General features: G+C 40.6%; 2 protein-coding genes across 5 annotated transcripts in view; one reads left to right on the plus strand and one right to left on the minus strand.

Moving 5' to 3' along the window:
- GSTCD (glutathione S-transferase C-terminal domain containing) overlaps window positions 1-1,536 on the minus strand; it is a 101,153-nt gene extending 99,617 nt beyond the window's left edge. For 2 of the 4 annotated variants that reach the window (XR_014774058.1, XM_084755221.1), the window contains exon 1: window positions 1,090-1,333. The gene's annotated coding sequence lies outside the window, so the exon portion shown is untranslated. Of the gene's footprint in view, window positions 1-1,089; window positions 1,335-1,406 lie in introns of those variants that run through there. The other 2 variants (XM_084755223.1, XM_084755222.1) reach the window with 2 other exon arrangements.
- On the plus strand, window positions 1,371-20,595 carry INTS12 (integrator complex subunit 12). Its single transcript, XM_084755225.1, has 7 exons — window positions 1,371-1,505; window positions 8,004-8,168; window positions 9,661-9,813; window positions 11,869-12,053; window positions 13,333-13,492; window positions 17,828-17,974; window positions 19,711-20,595. Exons 2-7 carry the CDS (start codon window positions 8,013-8,015, stop codon window positions 20,293-20,295), a joined length of 1,386 nt encoding a protein of 461 aa, XP_084611351.1. The 5' UTR covers window positions 1,371-1,505; window positions 8,004-8,012; the 3' UTR covers window positions 20,296-20,595.
- The last annotated feature ends 401 nt before the right edge of the window (window positions 20,596-20,996 follow it).

Consider the following 20,996-nt stretch of genomic DNA (forward strand, 5'->3'; position numbering starts at 1 on the left):
ATGTTTGATCCGTTAACTATGACAGCAAATCAGTTGGTGTATTGTAAGAGTTTATTCTCGTGGAATTTCAAGACCATATTTTTATTTTTTATTTTTGGTTTTTTGAGACAGGGTTTCTCTGTGTAGCCTTGGCTGTCCTGGACTCAACTTTGTAGACCAGGCTGGCCTTGAACTCACAGAGATCCACCTGCTTTTGTCTCCCGAGTCCTGGGAGTAAAGGCCTGCGCCACCACGCCAGGCTTTCACGACCATATTTATGAGTTTAATACCATCACTACTTCTTGCTAGCTGTGTGTGTGTGTGTGTGTGTGTGTTCAAAACCCCTTTTCTGTAGAACAGCACAAGAGAAACTTGACAAACGCCACATTCTTTAGCAATAACGGAGACCGAGATAGGTTAGTCTATCTTTTCCGACCTTAAGGAACTTATGACAAGGAATATGGTGATGAACATGTCGGGGGGGGGGCGGGGTGGGAATTGGGGTACCATGTAATTCCCAAACCCATGTTGGGGCCCTATGTGTTTGAATATCCATTTCTGAAGCCAAAGCAATTTTCCATGCAAGCTTATCTTAAATTTTCTGTTTAAGTTAATAATGGAAGAGAAACACTGCTTGTATGGTAATGATGGTAATAGAAGCAAATGTCCCCACATGCGGCAATTCTGTAGGAGTAACTAAAAAAAAAAAAAAAAAAAAAAAAAAAAAGAGTATCCAAGTACAGCGTCCAATCAGAAATGGCTGCAACGGAAAGCTATGTCTTTGGGGGAAAGTTAAGTGTGTTCTAAGAGCTCTTTTCTCCGCACCTAACTGCAAACGGCCCCACCAACTACGACGCCAGGCTGCCCCGCTGCTCTACCATACACGGGAAGAACACAGAAGGGATGGCTCGCAGCCGAGCGACCCACGTGTCACTCAGCGGAACGGCGCGAAGCCCTCGTTCTACACCGACGCTAAAAGTCTGCGCTGAACGCAGGGCTGGAAAGAAAGACCTGTGCCACCTTCGCCCCCACGCCCAGCCCTGCCGACCCCGGAGGGACAGCGCGATCCTCCGGGGGTGACAGGGCGAGCAGCCCCAGCGCCCTCTTTACCTGGTCGCAGGGGCGCGGCCAGGCAGGGAGGGCGCGAGAGCGTTGCGGGCGACGCGGGCCGCCGCGCCTTCCCGCCCAGCCCGAGCCGGGATTCCGAGGCTAGTTCTGGAAGCTGCGGGCTGAGGAGGAGCACTCGCTCGCCTCCAGTGAAAAACCTGGGTGGGAGGGTTAAAAATAAAATAAAATAAAATAAACCAGAGGCAATGTGTCTGGAAAGTACCCCCCGCCCACCGTTATTCATAATCCGGCGGACCGGATAAGGGTTCGCGTCACTTCCTGCTGTCTCACTAGGAAACGTCCCCCCCGAGTCTCTCGACCTGTTGCGGGAACCTTTGTGTCTCTCTGCCGAGGCTGGTTAGGGCGGGGACGGGTTCGGAGCGAGCTGCCGGGAACGGACTGAGCGGCGGGGCGGAGCGGTGAGTTGTGACGAGGGTCCCCGCTTCCTGGCGCGCCTCGGGGGGGAGGCTCGAGACCCCGCGAGGGGGCGGCCGGAGCGGGGCTCCGTGGGGTGTTGGTCCCCTCCCTGCCGGAAGGTTAAACCTCTTCGCTTGCGGGCAGTGCGTGCCTCCGCCCGAGCGCTCCGCCTGCTCTGGAAGGGCTGGACCCCGGAGGCTGCTGCGGATTTAAGGACGCGCGGCCCCGGGTGACGGTCCGTGGAACTGCCTCAGACCTTTGTTAAAGGGTTCCGGAGACATCTAGATAGCTCCCCTTTTACACACCTCATTTTCTGGCTCCCTTGTCAAGGACTTTTCCCTAAAGAGGGCCGCCGAAGTGTTTAATTCCATCAGAGGATTCGCATTTTGTTCCCTGTCTCCTTCCAGCTTCTCTAGCGCTTGGCTTGGTTTGGAATTGGATTTTTTTTTTTAAATTTAATCTCCTGTTCTGAGCTTCCAGACGTAACCTGAGGACACAGTGCCCAATGGGAAGGAGAAAAAAAAGTTTATTGGGAAGGATTACAAAATCTTGTAGAGTCAGGAATGAGATTTTTTTTTCCCAGTGCTGTAGTGGGATAGTAATCCTAATATCTCACCCCCATAAATAGCCAGTTTCCTTTATCTCGTGCAAGTAATCAACTTTGAACTTTGTTTGAAACTAGCAGGCAGGATGAAAGAGATCCAAGAGAAAAATTATATTTAGTTAGGGATGCTCGATTTTGTTTGGGGACATCACAGAATCCTTGCGATGTGACATTTGTAGCAAATATCCAGTTCATTCAATAGATTTAAAAGCACCGGTTAAATTCTGATTGCTAGGGAAATAACTGCACCCCGTCGTCCCCCCCCCCCCCCCAGGCACAAACCTCTGCTCACACAGAAGCTATACCCTAGTGAGATTAATGAATTAAAGACAGATGAAAGAATAGAAAGCGAGTGCTGCAGATCAGAACGCTGCGCATATTCCTACACATAAAGTAGGGGCGATTGTTTTGCTTTTTGAGCTTTGGTTTTGTTGGCAGGGAAATACAATCAAATATCATCCATGCCTTCTGTTCAAGTGGGTAGCGTCGTGTTGAGTGAAAGACAAGACTACTAGACTTCGGTGACTCAAGGAGATAGCAATCTAGCCATTGTTTTACAGAGATACACAGAAATAAGAGAAACAAGGAATTCACGCCTAAGAAACTTAGAGAAAACCATGTAGAATCATCTGCCTAGCGGTGGGAGTTGACAATTAAATGTATAAGACTGCTGAAGAACAGATTGGTAGGAAGCGGGCATCCCAAGACAGATAGTTGGAAAAATAGTAAGGATAGCAGGCATGAGGTGAGCTAGGGAAAGATTGGTCAGAAATGGGGCAGGGGGCGGGGCCTAAAAGTTAAAATACAGCAATGCAAAGGAAGTTTTATACTTGGTCATAAAATAAGGAATGGGACTCCCAACAAAGTGGCAATGGCCAGAGATGGATGGTGAGTTATAAAAGGAAAGCTAGTCTTAAAACTGGCTAAGAGAAATAGGGGTACAGATGGCCCCACTGGGGTCATAGTCAAGAGGATGCCTTCAGAGGAAAGCCAGGGTAAACTTGTTAGCTCTTCGGGAAAGGGATGGGCTTGAAGGAGAAGTTTATGATCACTGGCAAAAAAGTAAGATCTCCAGGGCAGCTCTTCTCAAACTGCAAATGAAATCTAGATTGCAGGGCTGCGCCTAGGGTTTTCTATAGGTTGGGCAGTGGAAACCAAGAGTTTGTACTTCTAATGTGTATGCAGGGGGCGCCTATGCAATTGTGCTGTTGATCCTAAAGATATCTGAAAGGGAGTGTAACGTGCAATCAGAAGACACCCAAAAATAGCCCTATATATCTCATTTTTAACCTGTGTAGGGAAAGTGTACAAAGACCTCAGAAATAAATAGAAGGGAAAATAGTACATGTTAGATTTCTGTATAACTAAATTACCATGGTAATAGTATGTTCATAGAATTGTGAGAAGATCCTATTGTATGAATTGCCACATTAATTAGAATGACTAGAGAATCTATAAAAAATAGGTGATAATTGAGGAAATTTTTCTATAAGGCAGAATAAGAACGGAATAAATGTCAGTAAGAGATGCCGAGGGTAGGAGGAGGCCTGAAGAATAAGACATTTCAAATAACCCAAAGTGTAAGGTTCCGTAGAGCACAGGAAGAAGTAGGATCCATGTCCAACTGGCATCACATAAAGAACCATTTCTTCTTATTTCTTTAATCATGTGGAAAAGAGGAAAGAATAAGTGTATGGCAGGTTTTTTATTTTATTTTATTTTTTACTTTTATATATACATTTATATTATTACACATATATACTATAAACTACATATAGCAAGAAGGACCGCAAAACAATTAGGAATAATATAAGTGTTACATTCATAGTGTTTTTCCTATTTGTGTTTGGCAACCTTGGAGGAAACATCTTTCCTACCTTGGTGAATTTACAATTCTGAATGTTAATCCATGTCTATCATATCTCATCTCTATCAACCTAAAAACATCTATCTAGACCTAAAACACCTTAGCCCCTAATCAACTAGGCTTAATTGTAAAACTAAACTATCTGGTCTTCAACCCCGTCAGAGACTTGAGAAGGAATAAATTAATTATCTGAGTATGCCATGAGTGCAGGCTAGCAGCTTCCAAAATGAAAAAATGACAGAGACAGTTTGCTGCCTGAACAGTCACCCAAAACTCTATAACGCTGGAGCATCATCTTCAGCCTTCAAGTCCAGTGTATCTAACGTACATATTTGTGAGGCAGGAAGTATTGAGGACTTGCTTACCCTATCTTGGCAGAATTTGGTTGTCAGCTCTGCCTGCATCCAAGCTTGCCCATTTTTAGTCAGAATTCTGTCTGTGACAGAAATGAGGCCATTTTGCTCAGCGACTTGTTTGCCACATTTTAAGCCATCTTGATTAGGAGGTTCTTTGATCCTCATTATCTTCTTGGAGGTGCTGCCAGGAGTTAACTTGCCTTGTCAAAGAATCTTTAGAATAATAAAAACATCTTTAAATGCCATATTCTGTAGGTCTCTGAGGTTTTTTAAGACTTTGCATGGCAGTTTTAAAGAAAAAGTGTAGTTGTTATTTCCAGAGAAAACAGAAGTGAATTGACCAAGCATGACAAGAGTACTAAATCTGACGCATGCTAAGATGGGCTAATAACTTAGAAGCGAGTATGGGATTTCAGCTACATTCAGTTTGAGTGTAAATGGGAGAAGATAGCAACTGTACACATGTCACACATGTCTACAAAGTAGGTGGCATCATAGAGCCGTGGGATGAAGATGCCTAGAGAACTGGGAGAGGGTCATCAAAAGTCTTGTACTAGAGTAGAAACTGAACAGGAAGGAAATAGCATACTACAAAGACAAAGCTAAGAGCTGTGGGGAAAGCTCGCGGTGTAGTAATGGATGTCCCAGTGTGATGTCCATTTGTGCAGATAGTTCTTACCAGCACCATCTCTACCATCAGTACATCACTGATGGTTGTAAAGTAATAACTATTCGTTGTTTTGCATTTCTTTGTTTTAAACAACACGTTTTTAAAATAACCCCACACTAACATACCCTTTCATCTGTCTTCCTGTATTTACTTGCACATAACTTTTATCGTGTGCCATCTACTGCTTTTGTTTGGTTTGAGAAAGAAGTTGGAGCAGAAGGTATCAGTAAAGCAGGAGCACAGGGGACAATTGGAGCCACTCTAAATTCAGAGAACACATGATGTGGGAATGAAGGGAGGAGGGGAAATTAAGTAAGAAAAAAAGATTGGCTTTGTACCTCAAATACATTATTAAGACAGTGGAGAAGAGAAAGGAAGGTGTAACTTGAAAAGGAGTAGGTTGTGGTTGTAGACAAAGAGCCTACGTGTTGCAGACAACATTTCACTGGTGAAGATGAAGTTCTAACTGTTAAAGCACTAAATAAAATTATAACACATTTTAGAAGATCATAATATATGCTACAGTAAAAGTAATGACCGAGAGAGAGAGAGAGAGAGAGAGAGAGAGAGAGAGAGAGAGAGAGAGAGAGAGAGAAGGGAGGGAGGGGAGGGGAGGGGAGAAGAGCCTGGCGCTAGTGTTCTGTAATTAGAACAGGTGAGAGGTTAATAAATTGGGGTCACAGAATGTCTAAAAGCAGCAGTGCCTCTCAGATGGAACAAGTCCAAGGAGCACTGCCTTGTAGGAGGCTATAAAAGTGAGGTCATTAGTGAGAGTAGCAAAGACAGAAAATGATCAAGGAAAAGTAGAAAATAGAGGGAAGGTATTGTTAATGAGTGGGGGAGGGGGAAGGGCTGGCTGAATGAAAACACTACGTGGACTGCAGAAGGACCATTGGTACTCTAAGGAACCCATGATGTGTAAGACGAAGAGAACCTGAAAATTGCTAGATAGTTTAAAGCAGTTGTCTCTAAACTTTTCTTATTCCATGAGTTTAAAAAATGCGCACACTTACACACACACACACACACACACACACACACACACACACACCATCCCACCATGTGCATCACTGGGTTTGAAGGATGCCAGAAATTTATGGCAGGGGTGCAAAGCATGTCAAGTCTTTTATTCTATTAGAATATTGCTGTTGACAGTTTCTGCAGTCAAGCACCATAGGTCACCTAGTCTATACATATTTAATTTGTGATGACAGAAAAACAATACTTTGCTTCCGTTTTTCAGAAAAGAAATTAAGGTAATGCTTCTGTCATATTGTAAGGATTGTGTAGGCATCAGCTCTTTGCTCAATATCCTGTAAAACACTGTCCCGGATTAAATAAACTAGTTTGTCTGTAGCTACATAAATTATGTTGTAGAAAGAGTAGACTGTGTTTGTCTTGCAGAATGGCGAACAAATACCTCTTTAGTCATGGAAATTATATTAAATTATTTTTCCTCTTAACAACAGTTTAAAATAATCCTCCTGAACTTATCATTCTTTGGAGATAATGTATGTAATATCATTTAAAACAGCAATAAAGCCTCTTCCCTTTTGTTAAATTCTTACTAATAGAACTATTTAAGGTATGGTTACTTTTTCATTGTAGTACTAGCCTTCCAACTCCATTACCTATATAATTCAGACAGATGATATGTTAATAGAGCAGAGAATTAGCAATAATTTTTGATTAGCAAATAGATAATACCTTTTTAGGTACTTATCAAGAGCTGTCTCTGTGTGTGTGTCTGTGTCTGTTTGCCTGTCTGCCTGTCTCTCTGTCTGTCCATCTGCCTGCCCGTCTGTTTCTTTGTTCTGTGTCCTGTCGAACATGGCAGGGAATAAAGAGAGAAGTAGAAGGAGATGGAAATAAATAAATGAAATCTATTTTCAACCTGTTCTTTCATACACCAATTTTCACCTCTCAGCAAGTTTTGATGGTATTATAAAACCTTGAAAATGGGAGATTATACTGAAATTGGTGAGAGCTCTTTAACTGTAACTGTGTTGCATCACTATGCCATTAAGCTTAAGGACAGAAGAGAATTCAAAACCTTACTATATTGATCAAAGGATTGGACACCAAGAATATATTTTTATTTTAATAATTCCTTGCCTGGAAGGGATTTGGAAAAATGACAGCCAGAAGTAGAACCACTTGGTAACACTGATATTAACTGAAAACAAAACTTGACTGTTGAGAATTTTGCAGCCGTTTGATGTGTGGCTCTGCTGTCTGGCCCACTGTTTAAGCTCCTTAGGGCAGCAAGCAATATAAGACTCAAGGGATCCATGCAGTAGGTAAGGGGCCTCATTCAGAGGCCTTGCTTTTAAGAAATAGCTTAATGTAAGAGATTCCTCATTCTAAATGATTTAATAAGATTACCACTAATATGCTTTCTGAGATATTAAAAATAGCAGGGGACTGAGGAGGAGGTAAAGTACACAGAAGAAAAACAAGAAATGGTTGTAAAAGCGACAGCAGTGACTTCTACCATGGACGATTTTCTTCCTGTGAGCCTACCCTGCCCACCCCATCCCGTCACCTTCCACCTCCCCCACCCCCATGAACACCAAATCTCTTATTTTTGTGGTTAAAAATAAGACTTGGAAAAACATTTTGAGGTGTAGTAAACTTGACTTAAAAGCAGGCTAGACGTGTGTGTCATAAGTTGCAGACATGTTGTTAGAGATACCTAGGAAGGTACTCTGTGAACTTCGCCCTTGTCAGATGTGGCGGCACACACCTCCAGCCTCACCGTGAGCAGTGGTGGCAGGAGGATCACAAGCTGTCCCTCCTGAGCGTGTAGGGAGACCCTGTCTCAAAAACGTGCTGCACGTAGATCTATAGGAAGATGGTAGCATCTGTTGTTCCAGAAGGGAGAGGGAAACCAGATGATGCCGGTCGGTACTTTGTCTCTCATAACCCTTCGGATATGTTTACGTTAGGATATGTAATTATGCACTGTCTAAATTTCTCCCCCGCTTTTTTGTTTTTCTTCAGGTGTTTGCAATGGCTGCTACTGTGAACTTGGAACTTGATCCCATTTTTCTGAAAGCACTCGGCTTCTTACACTCAAAGAGTAAAGATTCTGCCGAAAAGCTGAAAGCGTTGCTTGATGAGTCTTTGGCCCGGGGCATGGACTCAAGTTATCGTCCAACTCAGAAGGTACCTACCTGAGCGCAAAGCTTGGAGAGAGTTTTGAGAGGTTCCAGTGACGACGTTTAGATCATCCTGAAACATCCTCTGCCATAGTAGCCACTCTTCATGTCACAAAGAAACTATGCTTTTTAACTTTGTTCTCCTCCCTCAAGCTTTCAAAGTGCCACCTGTAAATGGCATTTAGGTCTAGAGCAGTGGTTCTCAACCTGTGGGTTGTGACCTCTTCACAGAGGTGGCCTAAGACCATCTCAAAACACAGATACTTACATTATGACTCAGAACAGTAGCAAAGTTACAGTTATGAAGTAGCAATGAAAATAATTTTATGGTTAGGGGTCACCAGAACACGAGGAACTGTATTAAAGGGTTACAGCGTTAGGAAGGTCTGGAGGATATGCTGTTTTTACTAGCTGGTGTATAAAAAGCCACTTATTTGCAGCTTAATTTCTAGTTTTAAGCTGTTAAAGGTATCCAAACTCATTTCTAATTATTCTCTAATGCTCTACGGATAAAAATATAAATAACAGGAATTTTTCAATGAAGTGAATTAAATTTGGGCAAGATAATAGAAGGGTAAAGGCTGTAGATGTCAAAGCTACATAGGTCTATTATTGGTAGTGAATGGCAGCATGTGTGACATGAGTGTGTCTTAGAGTCAGGAAAGCCTTTTGAAGGTCCAGTTTGCTTCTTGTAGATATGTGGTATCAATTACATACCTTGAAAATTACAGTATCTAATTAGGCCCTGTTCTAAGTGGTTTGTGGGTATAATGAATTTTTGTTGGAATAATGATGCCTTGAAATTTGTGTTACTTATTTTCGTACTTTACAGTAAGGAAACTGAGTTGGCTGGTAACTTTAGTTCACCCAGCTGTGGTGACATGAGCACAGGAAGAGCTATCTCTAGAACTGTAGGAAGTTAGCGAGCTGGAGTAATCTCCACCAAGCACGTACGGGCTCTCAACAAGAAGTCTTTTCCTGGTCTAGTTCTGAAACTGCAATCACCCAGATGTGGGACACAGCTGCCCAGCTAAGAGGGGAGACAGAGTGTATGGCTAGCTTGAGTCTAATTAGAATCCAAGGCATAAGAGGTGTCCACAAACGAAGTTCAGTGCCCAAGGCTGTCTCAGGTATAAACCTGCAACAGTGTGATTACCAAGCACTATAGCAGAGTCTAGTGATGGATACGTGGCTGCTGGGGTTGCCTTGTGGACGTACACATCATCGAAACATCAACTAGGTGCCGGTTGGGTACCAGTGTTTCTTAGTGAGGCCATGGTAGGAAAGTGTTACATCAACTATAATGTGCTATCTTGGGTTTTAAATGAAAGTTGTTTAGGTTATTACTTTTTTTGTTTGTTTCTTTTCCCAGTACTGGGGATTGGATTGAACCTCTTCCTTTGTACATGCTAGGCAAGTGCCCTACCACTAAGCAACCGTCTCTGCCCTTCTATTTTGAATAAAATGAAGGTCTCTTATCTTTTTATTTTACCCTTTAGGATGTGGAACCACCCAAAATTTCAAGTACAAAATCTCTTTCTATCAAGCAAGAGCCCAAAACATCATCCAGTCTCCCTTCTGGCAGCAGTAACGGCAAAGTCCTCACCACCGAAAAGATAAAGAAGGAAGCTGAGAAGAGGCCTGCTGATAAAGTAAGGCCTGGCCAGCTTGGCTTAGAGCACTTCCGGAGGCAGGAAGAGTGCCTGTGCCTACTTCCTTATGTAGCCGTGGGTCTAGCTACAGAGTGAGCACTCTGTACATTTATTTTCATAGCTGGAGATACGAACCTTTAAAAAATGAGTAAAATCTAGAAACGTATCTAACCATTGACTTGAGATAGTTGTCGTCAAGCACTTGCAGCCCGGGGAAAGGAAGTAAGGCTGACTTTACTCCGTAGCTGTGGTTGCAGTGCTTGTTGAGACATAAAAGTGATGGATCCAGGGCAGCTCAGCTGGAACCATGTTACATTGAGAAAGCTACATGGCATTCTTCACTGTATATTTTAGTTAAATTTGTAAATGGTAACTAAAGCTTAGCAACTAACAAAAGACTCACTAAAAATATGTTCAGTAGCCCTTGCCCTAGGGTGAGGCATATTATCCCAGTGTTTTCATACTATTACTGAATAATAGATGTTCATGAACATTGTATTTTTTTGTGCTTTTATATTTACACGACTATTATTATACTGTTATGTGTCATTTAGTTACTTTTCTTCTCTCAACAATGTTTTGTTTTTAAGTCTTTATTACATTAATACATGTATAGGAATGTGAGGCAGATGTGTCTGGAAGGCAGAGAACAAGTAGGAGGAGTCAGTTCTCCCTTTCCAGCAAGTGCGTCCAGATTAACTCAGGCCATCAGTTAGGTAGCCAGGGCGCTTACCCACTGAACAGCCTCCGTGGGTATTTGTGTTTAAATTTATGTTGCTTTGTGTAGGCCTTAGGGTTTTTGTTTTGTTTTGTTTCTGGTTTTTTATTTATTTAATTTATTTTTATTTTTTAGCTACCATTAATATTCTATGGATAAATAAATCTACCAGTTACTTTACTGGTAAGCACTGAGGAAAGCTCTCTTTTTCCTTTATTACAGTACTGCTTCAGTGAGCTATTTACATATTTCTCTGACCATGGTAATACTTTTTATAAGCCATATGCCTATGAGCAGATATGAAGAGATTTATATATTTATCATTACTAGAAATAGCTGAATTGCCAACCAAAATTTTTATAACTTTGCCAATAAACTTTAAGATTACCAAATTCTCCATGTATTTTTAGAATTTAATTTTTGTGAATCTAACAGATGCACCTGTTGCTTTCATATCTTCAAATAGCTCTGAAGCAAGTATGGCAGTGCATTAAGTGCAGGTGGGAAGAGGACTCATTTTTTTGCTTTTTACATATAGTTTGATTATTACTAATCACAATTAAAGCTTTTGCATATATGTGTGTATAGTATGCGCTCCTATGTATATGTGTGTTCTTGTGTATACATATGTGTGTGCATGTGTACATGTGTGTGAAGATGCTCAAAGTCAACAGTGAAAACCCATGCACTTACTGTCTACTGTGTTGACTGAGGCAGGATCTCTAGCTGACCCAGAGCTCACTAATTCCAGCTTATGTAGTAACTGGCCAAGTGTCGCCTCCATGCTGTTCTTGTGTGGTGCTTCAGGATCCAAACTCTGGTCCTTCGTGCCTGCACGGCAGGCACCTTATTCAGTGAGCCATCGCCCCAACCCAGCCCTAAAGTTTTTGATTGTTGTTATTTTCAGTAGCCATATTAGTCCAAAATCTGAATGAGAGGGAAAAAAAGTTATTATACTCATTGAGTTTCCAAAATTGTTTAGTATATATAATAAAGGGGAATAGAGTATATCTATATAAATACTTATTATACTACTCTTATTTATTTATGTCTTGTTAGCTTATTTTAACATACCAATTGTAAATTAACTTCCTTTTTTAATTTAATTTTTTGAGAATGTTATATGTGAGTACTATAGTTACATAATTTCTCCCCGTTTCTCCCCTTTATTCCTATAGTGAAGATCCTTCTCTCGATCTCGCGCGTGCGCAGCTCTCCTGTCTGTGTGAAATGTCTATGAAGTGAACTTTGTCATATATTGCCGCTCTATTCTCTCAGCGATTTAGAATTTATGCCATGTTCTTTCATGATCGCTCATCATCCGGTTCTTCTTATAGCTGAAAGATGTCACTGAAGGAGCTGATGCTCCGAAGAAGCCTAAATTGGAGAAACCAGAGACGCGCTCGTCTCCCATCACTGTCCAGACCAGCAAGGACTTAGCGATGGCCGACCTCTCCAGCTTTGAAGAGACTAGTGCTGATGATTTCGCCATGGAGATGGGATTGGCCTGTGTTGTCTGCAGGTCAGTTGTGCCCTACCACAGACTGAAGGAGGAAACAACCTACTCAACTGTTTATTTCTGTTCCCCAACTGCCAACATCAAATAGTTTCTTGAGAATTTTCTGTTTTGTTTTTATTATTTGGGATGAAGAACAAATAAATAGAAGGCATCTTATAAACAGCACATATAGTACTTTACCACCCTGAAAACTGTCAGATATTACATCTTTCAGACCACTGTTTTAGTCTGTGTTGCATTCTTGAGTTCAAGGGGAAAGTAATTATGCATTTTTTAAAGTGAGAAAGAATCCATTAGGAACTTCAGTTCCATCTTTCTTTATAAGCCATCATTATTGCTTTTTCTTTTTCTTTTTTTCCCCTGAATTGCTGATGGCACTTAAAAAAATAAACTGGTACCTGGCATTTCTTGAAACACCGTTGCATCTTTTTAAGAATCGTGGAGATGAATGAGGATGATCCTGAGTAAGCTTTTCAAGCCAGAGTGCAGAATTACAGAAGCAACAACAACACTGCTTAGTAGAAGAGACTTTGCTGTTGTTTGGTTTGGTGCTTGTTTTTCATAAATAACTTATGTGGCTCTTCTAATAAGAATGTAGCTTCTAGCATATAGAAACTAAGGAAATACAAGCTTAGTGAGCCATACAGTTTTCTCCCTCCCTTCCTTTCTTTCTTTCTTTCTCTCTCTTTCTTCCTTTCTTCCTTCCTTCCTTTCTTTCTCTCTCTCTCTTTCTTTTTTAATAAGTTTTATGAGACAGGCTCTCACTCTAGTCCAGACTGGCCTGGAACACCCTGGCTAGCCCAGGTTATACTTAAACTCCCAGTCGTGCCCTGCTCTCAGTCATGTGTGCTGGAGTTACAAGTGTAAGTCTCGGAGCTCAGCTTACCTCTCATTAGTGATGTAGACTGAACAATGTGAGGCTCTCTACCAGTGGGATTTAGTAGAGATACTAAGGAAGTGCTGTCCTTAGGATAGTCGGTGCCTACTACCTTTTAAAAATAGAAAAAAATCTGCAATGATAAGTGACTAAAACTATAGTTAAACTGAATTGAAGTGCTGTAATTATTGACTAAGCATAACCTATCAGAAATGTAGGTCTTATGTAGGCTTTGTATTAGTGTTTGTTATTTTCCTTATTAGTGATTTAAATGATTATTTTTCTAGAGTTCTTTCCCTTTAACATAGCCACCTTTACCAGAAGAATGTGGAAATAACTGTAAATTGTTGAAGAATATGTAAATATGTTGAAGAAGCTAGTGTTTCGTTGTACTGTTTTTCTTAGACAAATGACGGTGGCATCTGGAAACCAATTAGTAGAATGTCAAGAGTGCCATAACCTCTACCACCAAGACTGCCATAAACCCCAAGTGACAGACAAAGAAGTGACTGACCCTCGCCTGGTGTGGTACTGTGCCCGTTGCACCAGGCAGATGAAGAGAATGGTAAGAGTCATACTTTACATTCTAACAGCGCCTAATGCTCCTTTTTCAGTATGTGATTTCAGATTGAAAATTGGGACATTTGGCATACTGAAAATAATACTGAAAAATAAACTAACTTTTAAAGGTTTACATTTATATTATTTATATGGCTTTATGTTGCTATGCCCAAACATCAGAGCATGTTATGCATGCTCTCCTCTATTCACCTTTTAGGCTACCCTGACTTAAAGAAACAGGATTGAAGACACACAATATTTCCTACAAGCGTGGCACTGTAATTACAAACATTTTATAATATCATGAAGCACAAGTACTGAGATACAAAGCCTCGGTCTTTGTCAAGTCTGCTAGGAAAACATAAGAAAAATCTATTCCTAAAAAAAAAAAAAGAAAGAAAGAAAGAAAAAGAAAAATCTATTCCTGAGTAGAAACCATGGAACTCACAGTTGTGCAGAGGCCACAGCTGTGCAGAGGCCACAGATGTGCAGAGGCTGTGGCTGGCTGTGTCTTCCCCACCTGTGTGCCCTCTGTTCTTTAGCCTTTCCTTTTCACTGACATGGAGTGGCTTTTATTTTATTCGCATAATGCACTACCCCTAGTGTACTCACATTAACTGCTTTTATAATTTTATTAATTTAAAAGGTAGATAAATTGATTTTATTTCATAAGTTTTATTTTAAAAACATCAAAAAGTGGCTATCTACTTTAATGGTTTGTCACCTCTTCCCTGAGTGTCCCTCCTGTGTCTTAGATTAAGAAGTCTCAGTACAAGCATTTTCATGTCTTTTTATCAAATGAATTTCTGTATGCTTGACCATATATTTTTTAAGATCTAAATTTCTCAACTAAAGTAAAAGTCAAGATATTCATTTTATGTTTCATCAATAAAGTAGAAATAGGAAATATCTATATTCTGTTAAAAATAGTAAAAGTTTATTAGTATATGTTTTTCTTTGTAACAAGAAATCTCTGTATTTAAGTTTTTAGTTTCTTACTGAAATTAGCTTCCCATGACTACATCCAAAAGTATTTAAGGTGAGCAGATTTTATGTGAGAGACTTTTTCTCGGTAGATGCAACACACACACACACCACAGCACACACATGCTTGAACTCACATAACTATTCACTCAAGAAAGGGCGTCCATGACAGACCAAAGTAATGATTGCACCAATGTCCAATTTGGAGAACAAGTGAGTTTTTATTGGGGTTCCCAGCAGGAATATTGATGAGGTTACTGTGAGGAGGAGGGATGTCACACAAGCAGCTACATCACCAGAAACCCCACCCCATCATGGCTGACATCTCCTGGTGCTCTCTGCGCAACTTCAAGGCAGCTCATAGTCCAAACATCTCTTTGCACAGTTTGACTCATCAGAATCTCCATCCCTAGCAGTGATTTGCTTGCTTTGTACTTGCTGGGGTGGGCTCTCAGAGTTAGACATCTGCCCAACACGTGACCATGTGTGTACCTCCTGAGGCTCATGACCTACCCTCTTCCTACTGATGTGGAGGGAGTGTTGCAGTTCAGAAGAGCATGCCACACAACAGCAGTGTGGTACAGTCCAGAGCATGACAAACCACTACAAATAGATAATTTTCAAAAGAAATAACTTGTCAAAGGTGTAAATTTCCAAAAGATTTAAATTATTGTTTCACCATGATTCTGTTAATCAAAGTTGAACATTATTTCCCCAAGTTTTTCTTCCCTTATTTTTTAAGTTAGCATATATCAGTCTAGTACATGATTTTAATCCCCTTTGTATGTCATCTTCTATAACTGGCTGGCTCTTACTGGTCCTTTAAGTTTAATGTCCTTAAATTAAAATTCTTTTCTCCTCTAGGTTCCCCTGCAGTGGCCTCAGCCTCATGCTGTGCTTGATGTCTTCATAGTTCCTGTGCCTTTGTTTGCTGAACTTAGCGTGTTCACATCATATTTCCCTCACTTCGTTCAGTTCACTCTTCGTACCCTGCTCTACAAGTCCCTCCTCACTATTTATCTATTGCATTAGGCTTGTGAGAGGTCCCTTTAATTCCCTTAACCTGTCTGCTCTCTATGGTGCTTAGATGTATTCATCCAGAATAGCTTCTTCACTTTATCTGTGTGTATGTCCCAGTGGCCGTCAGCTCCTTCCAAAGCAAAGTTGTAATACATATATATGACGAGGTGCATGCCACATAAAAAGCATGCGCGTGGTCCCTCTGCCTTGTAAGTCATCTTTTCCTGCTTCACCATGCAGGAAGCGGTGCTGCTTACTGCCTTCCTTTCCAGTTCATGTGCAGCTGGCTTTCTTACCCAGCCCAGGCCCTCCTGCTGAGGGATGTGCTGTCCACCCTGGGCAGGGCCCTCCCACATCAATTATTAATCAAGGCAGTCTCTCACAGACACAGCCACAGGCAGTTCTGATGCAGGAAGTTTTCAATTGCAGTCCCTTCTTCCCCAGGTGACTGCAGGTTGTGTCAAACTGACAATACCCAGCACACTAATCATGCTTTATTTTGTTATTATCGAGGTACTGGGGAATAAAGCCAGGTCCTTGCTACGCTAGGTTACAGTAACTGTCATTATCAGCACTTAGCACAGTGAGATCTTAGGCTGCCCCTTCAGCAGTCACAAATGGGAAAGGAATGCGGCTCCTAGACATTCGTGGTTTACCTGTAGGTACACAGCCGGGGAAGGAAGGAGCAGGGTTCCAGCCCTTATTCTGTGTGATACTTAAATACTGTTTCAATTATTACTCTATACTGTGTACATAGCCAGAGTTGCTCACTAGACAGCAAGAACCTGAAAAATGGCCAAAATTTATAAGAAAACATAGTAACATGCTTTGTCATAAAATAAAGTCAGTTATTGGTCAAAATAAAACTTATGCTTAAAAAAAATAAATAAAATTCTCCCTAGATAACATGGAAATTTATATTTATAAGCTTTCTCTAAGGAAAACCCTCAAAGATTTATTATTTATCCATGAATAATTCTTTCCATCTCATTCAGTGTCTAAAACCATGTAAATTACCTGAGTTGTTTTTAACTCATCCTCAGTAACTTAAGAACTTATACCTGAGCCCCAGGAAGAATTAAGCACAAAAAGAAAGAAAATGCACTATTTAATAATGCTAACTGTATGCAACCATGACTGTCCCCAGTTTCCAGGAACACAGCATCTATGCTTTCCACCCATCCTGTGGATGGAATAGGAACGTGAAGGCATCAGTACAAAGCATGTACAGGCTTGTTTTCCAGCTATTATTTCTAAAACAATTCAATATAACTGCTTATATGGCATTTACATATAGTAACCTAGAGATGATTAACTGTCCACTCGGGTCTTTAACAGATTATCTGTAATAAATACAGAATTTTTCCCTAGTGCTGTAGATGGAACATTAGGGCCTGAGTTATAGCCTCTAACATTTAGGGCTATTTTGTTTGTTTTTGTGGGGGGAGGGAGAGAGGGACGTAGGGGTGTGTGTGGGAAGGAGAGACAGAGACAACTTTTGGGAGAGTTTTGGTTTGTCTGTTTGTTTTGGTGTGAGAGAGAGAAAAGGTTCTGTCCCTCCACCTTTACATGGGTTTCGATGACTGAACTTAGGACACCGTGCTTGCATGACAAGCTTCTTTACCCAATGAGCCCCCAACCCTTAGAGTTTCTTTGTTTGCTTGCTCTATGAGAGAAGATCTCTATATGTACCCAGCTGTCTTACAACTTGGACCAGGCTGGCCTTGAACTTCCAAAGACCCATGTGCTTCTCCTCCCAAGGGCTGGGATTACAGGCTCGTGCCACCAAGCCTGGTCAGCCCGTAAGTGTTTAAGATAGGGTCTTAGCGTATAACCAAGCTGACCTTGAATTTGTTCTACAGCCCAGGCTGCCTCTAAACTCCTAGTCTTCTTGCGTCCGCCTCCTGAGTACGAAGATTGCAGACAGATGATGCTAGGCCCAAATACTGTGCTAGTTAAAGATGAACAGCCACAGATTCTGGTGTTCGTCAGAGGTTCTGGAACCAGTACTGCATGAATAACAAAGAGCAGCTTACCGTAGTTTGTGATTTTCCTTTATTGAAAGTGGGAGGGTTATCCTGTTAAAATAATATCTAAACAACCCTAATTTGCATGATTGATGGTGTTCAGAATTGATTACTGTTCAGAAACTATTAAAATCTATAATACTGTTTGAACATTGATAATTATTTTTATAGCCCTACTTTCAATATCATCACATTATGTCTTAAAGAACTATTGCTACCATTCAATGTTTATAATTCTTTAATATATTTTTAATTTTATGTTATCAATAAAAAATTTTATATATAATTTTTCCACTGATTTTTCATAGGCTCAGAAAACACAGAAGCCACCACAGAAACCAGCACCCACTGTTGTTTCTGTGGCTCCAGCTGTCAAGGATCCACTAGTTAAGAAACCAGAAACCAAACTTAAACAAGAGACAACCTTCCTAGCATTCAAGAGAACAGAAGTTAAGGTAAAGTGTACTTGTTTTCACCTACATTAAATCTCAGTCTAGCTGACTAAAGGTAGCTGCTTGGTAAAATTTTGGTAAGAAACTTTATTATTTGGATGATTGATGTTGGGATTCAGGACTGCTTACCATTAGTTAGATAGGAAGGGAGCATTTATATCAGAAATTTACTTTCTACATTGAAATATGAGACATTACTAGGTGTCCCAAGTTTGTGCTGTTGTGCATCTGTGAGTCCCGGTTGTGTTCCAGATGATCTGTCACTCTGTGAAGCTGCGTAGGCCACAGCAGTCATTAAAATAGTGTCAACACAGAGGCCTTGCTTCCTTATTGATCCTTTATTGTGCATCGATCCTTCTAGTTGCTTCAAATAAGTGTCCTGTGGTGAAATGTGATGAAGGGTCATATAACCATATAGTAGAGGGTTTCATGTTTTATAAAAAGGAAAGGAAAAATGATGGATTTTTCAAAACAGAAAATTAAGTTTGCCACACTGTGTCCTTTTGCTTTCTTTTTCTGTCACCAGCAGAGTGTTCCAGGAATCTGTGTTTTATAAGGTGGTTTCCTAATCAGGATGTCATGAGATAATTGTATGGTGCTACTGAAAATGTGTGGCTTTTCAGAATATGAGAACAATCATTTTAACTTCTGTTATCAAAGGCCCCAGAGCACTCTCACTTTGATTGCTTTTCTGGTTGTTAAAAGTGCTTATTGCATACAGACAGTACTGTAAGAGCGAAAGATGTTTGACAACTATTTCATAAGAGTTCAATTCTAAAATATAAAGATATTCTAGATATTTTACTACCATTTTTATACTTTATGTGTTATCATTTTAAATACAGGGTAGTCCTGTATCTGCCTTCACCTTTGAGTGCTTTTGTGGGGTCCTCTCAATATGAAGGTAGACACAGAATGTGAGAGTGAAGAAAAATCATCCTGTGTGCTTAAAACAGTGTCACTTGAAGCTTCTCATCAGTCCAGGGAGGAAGTTGATCAGAGAAGCTGAAATGTTACAGCATTACAGATCACCTCTCCAAATGCCACAGCGCAGCCCCAGAGGCAGCTGTTAGAGTAATCTATGTGACAGTGGGGTCTGCTATTATAGTTCAGTGGAGGCCCACATTGTGAACTGCATTTGTGAACTCTTTTTAACATATCCTCAGAGCTCACTCATCTGAGTATGTTTTGTGGTGCAGTAGATGTTGAAATTTTTATGGCAACTTGGTTATTTTAAGTGTCCTTAGAACTTATATGTAGATATTCCCTTTAACACATCCACTGTAAATGGCTATTGATTGAATCTTTGTCTTAGGTATTTTCTCCTGAATATTTTGCATGCAAAGTTTTAATCATTAAAAGTAGACTCCATTTGGATGGATCGTGAGCTAGGTGATACTTTGGGGGCTAATAAAAGTGACTTAAATAGCTAAATCTGATTCTCTGCTGTGGGTTGTGACTGAATCTAAAGGGAGCCCCCAAATAGAATGCCATGGATTTTCTCTGGAGTCACTAAAAGAGTGTGCTATTCAGGAACTGCAAATTGTGTAGCATCCTCGAGACTACAGAAACCCCCATGTGCTCCCATGTTCAGCTCCGTAAGAACCTAATCTTGCTGTGTTGTCTAGATTGTCCACATTGTCGCTTCTTTATACACAAGTAAACTTATATTCAAATATATTATACAGGTGTTGACTATACTTTGCTCTAATGTAAGATTTATCTTTTTAATCTTTTAGCCATCCACAGTTATTTCAGGAAATTCTTCTAGTAACAACGTGTCCTCTTCAGTAACCAGTGGCCTAACTGGATGGGCAGCTTTTGCAGCCAAAACTTCTTCAGCTGGTCCATCAACAGCAAAGTTGAGTTCAACAGCACAGAACAATAGTGGAAAACCTGCCGCCTCATCCGCTAACCAGAAACCTGTGGGTTTGACTGGTCTGGCAACATCATCCAAAGGTGGAATAGGTTCCAAAGTAGGTTCTGGTAACAACACCAACCCCTCTGTCCCATTGAAGCCACTTCCACCTCTAACCTTGGGCAAGACTGGACTGAGTCGCTCAGTTAGCTGTGATAACGTCAGCAAAGTGGGTCTTCCCAGTCCTAGTAGTTTAGTTCCCGGAGGCAGCAGCCAGTTGAGTGGGAATGGAAATAGTGCTACACCAGGACCCAGTGGCAGTACCACCAGCAAAACCACATCCGAGTCCAGCAGCAGTCCCTCAGCATCACTTAAAGGTCCAACGTCACAAGAATCGCAGCTCAACGCTATGAAGCGATTACAGATGGTCAAGAAGAAAGCTGCTCAGAAGAAACTCAAGAAGTAATAGGACCAAATAGGTTTTTATATCACACCACTCAAAGATTTAAAAAATCATTACTGGAACAAAAGATGTACCATTGTAACTTAATAAAAATCTTGATCAAATCTCCCTTGTTTGTTATATTAAAATGCTAATATTTAGCTAAATTTGGATCTATTTACCTCAGTCTGTTTAGCATTTTTAATTTCCATAGTGGGTGAAAATAATGACTATAATCACTAATTAAATGGTTCACCTGGCAAAATACCCTAAGATTTAAACCTCCTGAAATAAAATACCTTCTGGGTGATAGGCATGACTCACTATAATGTGTTCTAGTATTTTATAATATTGTACATGTGCAGTGTCAGTCATCATCCTCATTTCAACGATGTTCTCAACTCTCCAATTACTTCCTCTCTCATCAAAATTAATTTTGATAAGTGATTTCTCTTAGCTCTCCCATCATGTCTTTAGCTCTCTGGTAATCACCTCTTACCAGTTTCTTAGAGAATTACATCCCCTGTAGATTATGAATGCTTATATCCTGTTCCACTATGCTTTTCTCACATTCCCCACTTTCCCTATCTGACCAAGGATACATGCACATGTGTATATTTAATAAACGCTGAGTTTTGACTCATCCTCGTGGCACATTCTGAGAATTATTGAGTACCCATTTCCAAGAGGATTAGCAGATGAGAATTTATGATTAGTTTACAAAC

This window comes from Acomys minous (assembly GCF_964271855.1).
Source record: "Acomys minous genome assembly, chromosome: 14".
NCBI classification, from domain to species: Eukaryota; Metazoa; Chordata; class Mammalia; order Rodentia; family Muridae; genus Acomys; species Acomys minous.

Excerpts from the sequence above, each read along its gene's own strand:
- INTS12 (XM_084755225.1), top strand. The coding sequence starts at position 8,013 with ATGGCTGCTACTGTGAACTTGGAACTTGATCCCATTTTTCTGAAAGCA. Across the intron at positions 9,814-11,868 it reads AGAAGAGGCCTGCTGATAAA|CTGAAAGATGTCACTGAAGG; the intron begins GTAAGGCCTGGC and ends TTCTTCTTATAG. Across the intron at positions 13,493-17,827 it reads CCAGGCAGATGAAGAGAATG|GCTCAGAAAACACAGAAGCC; the intron begins GTAAGAGTCATA and ends GATTTTTCATAG.